Consider the following 8,276-nt stretch of genomic DNA (forward strand, 5'->3'; position numbering starts at 1 on the left):
ATCACTCCTATTGTTATTTTTAAAAAAAAAAAAAATTTATTGCTTGTAACCGTGGTTTGAAATTTCGATTTTGGCATAAATTTCGGACCTAGCCGAAACCGAAATTTCAGCCGAAATCCCAAAATATCGGTAAAGACACACGAAATGTCGATTTTTTGGGCCTTGAAATTTGGGAAAGGAACAAAAAATTAATATATTTTTTTTAAGTTTCACTGAAATTGACGGAATTTCCGAAATTTGGTATAATTCGCCAATTTTGGTTTCGGTCTAGATCGAAATCCAAAATTTTAGATAAAAATTAAAACCATGCTTGTAACATCGTGAAGAGATCAAATGTTTACTACTGTTTTTTTTATGAAAATAACAGTTTTATGAAAGGAGTTAATCAGGTTATGGTCCAAGTGGGGGCCTGCCTAGGTATGGGACTAGGTGGGACTAGTTAGGTATGAGAGGTTTAAAGGGGCTAGCATAATACGTTCAATCAGCTGAGTTTTTAGTGTATTGGTTAGGTATGTAATACTTGGTATCAGAGCAATGACCATATCATGTGTTAGAGTCACAAGAGGTGTGACTTGTTGAGAGGACTATCGGTCGTAACAGGGGAGACTTTTGGAAAGGGCTACCTGAAAAAAAAGGCTAGAGTGAGTTATTGGCGGTGCTCTTTTTCCCCAAATAAATAGCATTCATGTCCTCTTGTAACCGAATCTTCAACTGTATTTCAAATCCCTCGACCGTTGGTTGCTTTAACTCAAGCATTAGATCAGCCGTTCAACAAAGTTTCAGCCAAAAGGCCCTTATTCTTTTCCGTCAAATGAAACAATCAGGCATAGAACCCAACAATCTAACCTTCCCCTTTATAGCCAAAGCTTGTGCCCGCCTTTCCAATCTACAAAACTGCCAAATCATTCACACCCACATAGTAAAATCCCCCTTCTCATCAGACATCTTTGTACAGACATCAATGGTTGATATGTACATAAAATCCGGTCGCTTAGACTACTCACACCAACTGTTCGAAAGAATGTCCCAAAGAGACGTCGCGTCTTGGAATGTGATCATAATGGGGTTTGTGCAATTGGGTCTTCTTCACAATGTTTCAATTCTACTTCATCAAATGAGGCTTTCTGAATCTAAGCTCGATTCGATCACGATCATAAGCTTGACTCAATTGAGCGCCAATGTAAAGAATTTAGCCATTTTGAAATCTGTTCACTGTTTAGGAATTCGAATTGGATCGCAATCTGATGTCTCTGTTGCCAACACTTGGATTGCTGCATATGCTAAGTGTAATGATTTAGTCTCATCGGAGTCGGTCTTTAATGGAATTTTGGTAGAATTGAGGACTGTTGTGTCATGGAATTCTATAATTGCAGGTTATGCCTATCTCGAGAGATTTGGTGACTCAATTAGGTATTTTCGTTCGATGTGTCGGGATCAAATTAGGCCTGATTTGAGCACCATTATTAGCTTGCTTTCGTCGTGTTCCCACTCCGAGGCGATTTTCCAAGGTATGCAAATCCATTCCTTTGGTATTAGACAGGGGTTAGATTCAGATGTCTCAATGATAAATACTCTCATTTCTATGTATTCTAAATGTGGAGCTGTTGTTTCCTCGCGTTATTTGTTCGATAACATGTCTGAAAGAACGTGTGTTTCGTGGACCGCTATGATTGGTGGGTATGCCCAGAAAGGGGATGTTGATGAGGCGTTGAATTTATTTTCTGCCATGGAAATGGCTGGGGAGAAACCTGATAAAGTTACTTTGGTTGCTTTGTTGTCTGCTTGTAGCCAAACAGGAGCTCTTGAGCTTGGAAGATGGATGAATAAGTATGCTATTGAAAATGGATTCAGAGATAATGTAATGGTTTGTAATGCATTAATAGACATGTATGCTAAATGTGGTAGTATTTACGAAGCTCGCGATGTTTTTGATGCCATGACTGAAAGGACTATAGTCTCTTGGACAACTATGATTATGGGTTATGCCATGAATGGGAATTTTAAAGAAGCTTTATATCTTTTTTCGAAAATGGTGGAATTGGGTTTGACCCCAAATCATGTAACATTTTTGGCTGTTCTTCAAGCTTGCACCCACAGTGGTTTGCTCGAAAAAGGGTGGGAATATTTTGATTTGATGAACAGGGTATACCAGATAAGGCCTAGATTGGAGCATTTTTCTTGTTTGATCGATCTTCTTGGGCGCAAAGGGCAACTGAAAAAAGCATTAGAATTAGTTCAAAACATGCCTGTTGAACCTGATGCTGGGGTTTGGAGTGCTTTGCTCAGTGCTTGTAAAATTCATAATGAGATAGAGGTTGGTGAGTATGTGGCCGATCGCCTTTTTGAGCTAGAGCCTCGGACTGCTGTATCATATGTAGTGATGGCGAATATTTATGCAGCGGCGGGGAGGTGGGAAGGTGTGGCAAAGGTGCGGACAAAGATGAAATCTAAGGGGGTGAGGAAATTGCCGGGCCACAGCCTTGTTCGAGTGAACGGAAAGGTTCACAAGTTCACTGTTGAAGATAGGTGTCATTCAGAAGGTTTGTTCATTTATCAAGTGTTAGATGGTCTGGCATTGCAGTTGAAGGAAGCTGGATTTAAGCTGAATCCTGAATACATTCTGTTAAATGAGTGGGATTGAAATCGCAAAGTAAAATGATGCCAGGGAGAGGAAATATTGGGAGAGAGATCTTTGTATATGAAAGAATTGTTGGGAATTGCCTTGTTTCCCATCCCACTCTCCTAGTTGTAGGGTTTTTGGTGGGAAACCAAAATTAGAATGGACCTTTTTTAGGTTTTGTAAAACCTATGATATAAGAGGGTTCCTAAACACCAACGACTAAGTGGAAAGCACATCCGTCGGGGGACTAGGTTAAAGAGAAGAGGAGCATCTCGTATAGCACTGGCGAAAATTGGAATGCAATCATATGGGAAAGAAAATTGTGGAAAAGAAAACGCCCAAGTGGAAAGCACCTCCGTCCGGGTGGTTCAAATTAAATTTCTACGGCTGCTCGATTGGCAAGCCAGGTAAGGCAGGAATTGGAGGACTCATTCGTGACTCAAATGGGAAAATACTAATGTGGTATTCTGGACCGATGGGCATTTGTGACTCTAACGAAGCCGAGGTAAGAGCTCTTTTGTTTGGTCTAAAATGGTACGTCCACAACAATCATGGCCCACTTATCATTGAAGGCGACTCTTCCAACATTATTGCATGAGTGACAGATAATTCCAAGGGACCGTGGAGATTGCATCAATACATCATGGAAATTACAGACTTGGTGCATATCATTTCCCCAAGAATGGAACATCGCAGATGGTCGGCTACTGAAATGGCTGACAAACTGGCCAAAGAAGGGGTTTTGTTGGACTCTATTCAATTGCAATCCCAGCGGATGAAATTGGAATGGGATAGCATCGTCAATTCTATTGTAATCTTTTCTTATAATATAACAATTATGTAGGGTTTTATGGGGGACACGTTGTTCCCTGGCTTGTAATATCTTTTGATCAATGGAAGTCAATTTTCAAAAAAAAAAAAAACACACACCAATGACTGAGTGGAGAAGCAAAAGTGGTTGCTAAGAGGAAACCAATAGAGTGGAGGCCAAAAAGAAGACACCCTTGCTCTTCTTGGGGGTGAGAGAAAAAAGGAGAGGAAAGAGGGTTTCTTAGTTTTCTTTTGTGGTGAGAAAGAGAGGTGATTTTTGCCTTGGGTTGCTCGTGTGGTCTTGGTTGCTCTTGTGTATGGGTCTTAGTTGAGAAGAAAGGGAAAGTGTTGCGGTTTGTGGGTTGCAAGTTAATCATGTTGTAATCCTTGTATTTTGTTCTCTCGAAATGGAAGATCGTGCTCTTACCCGTGGTTTTATTGGCATGCTCTAGTCTTTAAGAATTCAATGGAGTTGATGTTAGTCTTGGTTATTGGTTAGCAATGTGCAGCTGTAACGCTGTACAAACTGCATTTTCGTGATGACAGAGAGATTTTAATTTAGCCAGAACACATTTCTTTACAGGAAGTATTATCAACACCTTGATTACAATGTTATTATTGACTTATTGTCACCAAATGAGACTGTAATGCAGTGCCCATTGTCATTATGAAATGTAAAAGATAAAACTGAGCCTGAAGCTTCTGTGCCTGCCTGTTGGATGGCATGATTTCAGTGATGAAGTTGTACCCCATAGAGACTAAGTAACGCTATTTAAGCTATTGGAGATCTTATTAGATATTTGACTATGAGTTTGAGACAGATCATATCCATGGACATATGACTGAGGTGATTGACAGACTGCGTAGTCATAACATAAAAGTGGTGATTTCTCAGCACTTTTTCTGTTCTATCTTTTTTCCCTATATTTATACTAAATCAAGATTATTTAGAGAAGCTAACGAGGTTGCAGACTCTTTAGAAAATCATACATATCGGCAGTGGAAGGATCTTCCTAGAATGGCTAGGGGCACTTTATGATTTGACTCTTTGGGTATCCCTAGTATTCGTTATAAGTAATTTTCCTTTTATTTTGGTTTTAAGGTAAGGTGGTATGTCCTCTTGTACTTCTTTTATCCTATCAATAAAATTTCAGGTGCGCCCGGGGTACTAGATAAATTCCGGGTAAAAAAGATAACTCAAGATCTTTTTAGCAGAGCATGGAAAGAAACTCGTGACCTTTTCAGTTTTTCTTCGAAGAATTTCCTGATTATCCCAACTTAAAAGAAGAATTAAAGAACTCCAGCAAAAAGTAGAGGATGTGCAAGGGGCTGCAGCAACACCACCTTAGTGTTGGGTAAACTGTGCTGATGTATAAATGATTAAATAACACCAACTCTAACAGCTTAAGCTTTTGGAGTAATTGGTGTTTCACAAGGTATCAGAGCGATTGGCTTATGGCAGGTCCTGCGTTGAAAACCCAACAACTCCTTGATATTAAAAGTCGACGTGTAGGGCAAACCCAAAAAGAGAGGGGCCACACGAGAGGGGGAGAGTTGAAGTACAAATGATTAAATAACACCAACTCTAACAGCTTAAGCTTTTGGAGTAATTTGTTGTTTCACAAAATGAATCTATTATGGAGTAGACCTGAAAATAGACTTAAATTCACTTGGAAATGAAAGAATTCCTTGCGGTTGTTACTGCAAAAAGTGACTCACATGGCCTTTTGTCTGATGGCACAAGTTTGTTTATTTATCTCCTTTTTGAGATTTTACTCTAACATGTCAGCCGATTAACTTTCATTTCTTCACAGTGCATAGTGTATTTCAACTATGTATAAAGTTAACTTAATGAAATTATGATTTTCAATTTACGAACCATAACTACATCCACTGCTAAGTCACAAATATTGTTCTCAATAATTCCTTGGCAATGGAAAATCTCGATGTATATTAATTTTTTTGTATTTTTTTGGAGTTATATTAGGAAAAATGATAAGAATAAAATTATTTAAAAACATATAATGGGAAACGATAAATGCGCCCCTTTTCATCACTTGGGACACCTAGTTGCATTGTACATGGCAGTCAGGTCACTTCATTCCTTCAAATGTGAAGTACATCAACCCCTTTGCGGTCATAGATACACTTTAGCTGGGTGTCCCGACTAATACAAATGGGTGCATTTATCATTTCCCTTTAAAAAAAATATAAAATAAAAATGAGGAATGCAAGCCCTAGCAAAATAAGGGGCCAAGGACTCCCCTATTGGTAAAAAACCATTAAAGGCAGTTATGATTGCAATTTTATGTGCCATATTTAGGCCACGTTTGGATATCTATAAGATTTAGATTTGGATTTCTCACATTTGCAGTTGAGATTTGGAACTGGATCGGATCCTTTGATTTCCAAATCAGCTACAATAGTGAAAAAAATAAAAAAATAAATCTGATTTTCAAATCTATTATGCAAGACATTGTTTGGAAATCCATATCTGTGGCAATTACCTTCACCCTAGCTGATCCTCGACCTTTCTGCACCAACAACAAGACCCCTCCCTCCCTCCCTCAGTATAACATGAGCATGAGGATTATTGATGTATTTTGTATCTAAAACTCAAATCCAAATCCAAATACAAAACATGCCGTATCCAAAAGTGGCCTTAATGCCATTTGACCAATGGGGACGCCCTTTGCCCCTAGGGCGCCTCCGAATTTAGCATTCCTCAATAAAAAAAATCATAAAAATAGCGCAATATTTTTCAAGGTAAATGATTAAAATGAAAATATTGCTATATTTAAAAATCTCGGAATTATTTCTAGATATTTTCATTTTAGGGAAAATCATTAAAAAAATGCAAAGTTTATGCGAAATTGTGAACAAAGGGTAGTGATTTGAAAATTATAAAAAAGGTGTTGTCAGGTGAGAGAAGATGGCTTTAGGACAAATATACCCCTCCTAAAGGTTCTGGGGTATAAAATGTGGTTCCCTAATGGTTCCGGGGTATAAAATGTGGTTCCCTAGTGGTTCCGAGGTATAAAATGTGGTTCCCTAATGGTTCCGGGGTATAAAATGTGGTTCCCTAGTGGTTCCGAGGTATAAAATGTGGTTCCTTAGTAGTTCCGGGGTATAAAATGTGGTTCCCTAGTGGTTCTGGGGTAGAAAATGTGGTTCCCTAGTGGTTCCGGGGTATAAAATGTGGTTCCCTAGTGGTTCCGGGGTATAAAATGTGGTTCCCTAGTGGTGTCGGGGTATAAAATGTGGTTCCTTAGTGGTTATGAGGTATGAAATGTGGTTCCGTAGTGGTTTCGGGGTATAAAATGTGGTTCCGTAGTGGTTCCGGAGTATATAATGTGGTTCCGTAGTGGTTCCGAGGTATAAAATGTGGTTCCCTAGTGGTTTCAGGGTATAAAATGTGGTTCCCTAGTGGTTCCGGGGTAGAAAATGTGGTTCCCTAGTGGTCAAGGAGTAGAAAATGTGGTTCCTTAGTGGTTCTGGAGTAGAAAATGTGGTTCCTTAGTGGTTCCGAGGTATAAAATGTGTTTCCCTAGTGGTTCCGGGGTAGAAAATGTGGTTCCCTAGTGGTTCCGAGGCATAAAATGTGGTTCGGTAGTGGTTCGAGGGTATAAAATGTGGTTCCCTAGTGGTTCCGAGGTATAAAATGTGGTTCCGTAATCGTTCTGGAGTATAAAATGTGGTTCCGTAGTGGTTCCGATGTATAAAATGTGGTTCCCTAGTGGTTCCGGCGTATAAAATGTGGTTCTCTAGTGGTTCCGGGGTAGAAAATGTGGTTCCCTAGTGGTTCCGGGGTATAAAATGTGGTTCCCTAGTGGTTCCGAGGTATAAAATTTGGTTCCCTAGTGGTTCCAGGGTAGAAAATGTGGTTTCCACGCCGGACTGTTTGGTTTTGTATTTGTTTTGGTTCAATGTGAAGATAAAAAAAAAAAACTCTTTTAGTGTTTGGTTTTATGCTTGTTTTTGAATATCTGTGAAAGGTTCATATGGATCTGGTTTATTCAGAACCATACGAAAATACATCTATTTACCTTTGCATTTCGCATAAACTTTGCATTTTTTTAATGATTTTAATAAAGTAAGGAGGGTTGTTTGCCTGCATGACACTCCTCAATTTATGGTTGCCTGCATGACACTCCTCACTTTTTTAATGATTTTCAATTTATGCAGGCAACCATAAATTGAAGCTTGATTTTGATGTTTTAGAATAAAAAAAATGCAAAGAAAATGGATTTATCTTGAAAATGGGGAAAACAACAAAATTCAGTTTTAAGCTCAAAATTCATTTTCTTTGCATTTTGTAACACTGCTTCAATAAGTTTATCATGAATAAACCCTCATGATTACCAAACCCTGTTGTAAATGGCAACCTTCAAAATCCTTCCATGGAGTTTTTCACGTTAGAAAAGTCTTGAGGAAGAAGAAAGTGGCAGGTGAGAAGATAATATGTGCATAGGGATAGGTGCAAAAAGGTGGAGAGAAAAAAGAGGTAGGAGGGGTATATTTGTCCTAAAAGTCATCTTCTCTCACCTGACAACACCTTTTTTATAAATTTTAAATCAATACCCTTTGTTCACAATTTCGCATAAACTTTGCATTTTTTTTAATGATTTTCCCTTCATTTTATCAAAATGTCACGCAAAAATATAAAATCATGATATTTTGAAAGTATAGGAGATATTTGTGACATAGATCAGGAACATCAGTAGCTCAACAACTTGCAATCCCTCTATCCATAAGCTCCACGTGTCGGTCTCCCATTCCCTCTAAATCGAGAGGCTACCTCTCCAAACTATCCGATAACTTAAATATTTCCAAAAAATCTTCACCG

The 8,276-nt window shown here is 38.6% G+C and overlaps 1 protein-coding gene across 1 annotated transcript; it reads left to right on the top strand.

Annotated features, from left to right (window-relative positions):
- The first annotated feature begins 517 nt into the window (after window positions 1–517).
- On the top strand, window positions 518–3,982 carry LOC143857529 (Tetratricopeptide repeat (TPR)-like superfamily protein). The gene has a single exon (XM_077367983.1). The coding sequence runs from the start codon at window positions 686–688 to the stop codon at window positions 2,639–2,641; it is 1,956 nt and encodes a 651-aa protein (XP_077224098.1). The 5' UTR covers window positions 518–685; the 3' UTR covers window positions 2,642–3,982.
- The last annotated feature ends 4,294 nt before the right edge of the window (window positions 3,983–8,276 follow it).

Source organism: Tasmannia lanceolata, unplaced genomic scaffold (assembly GCF_043159265.1).
Source record: "Tasmannia lanceolata isolate RefF3 unplaced genomic scaffold, GAP_Taslan_0.1 ptg000025l, whole genome shotgun sequence".
Taxonomy (NCBI): domain Eukaryota; kingdom Viridiplantae; phylum Streptophyta; class Magnoliopsida; order Canellales; family Winteraceae; genus Tasmannia; species Tasmannia lanceolata.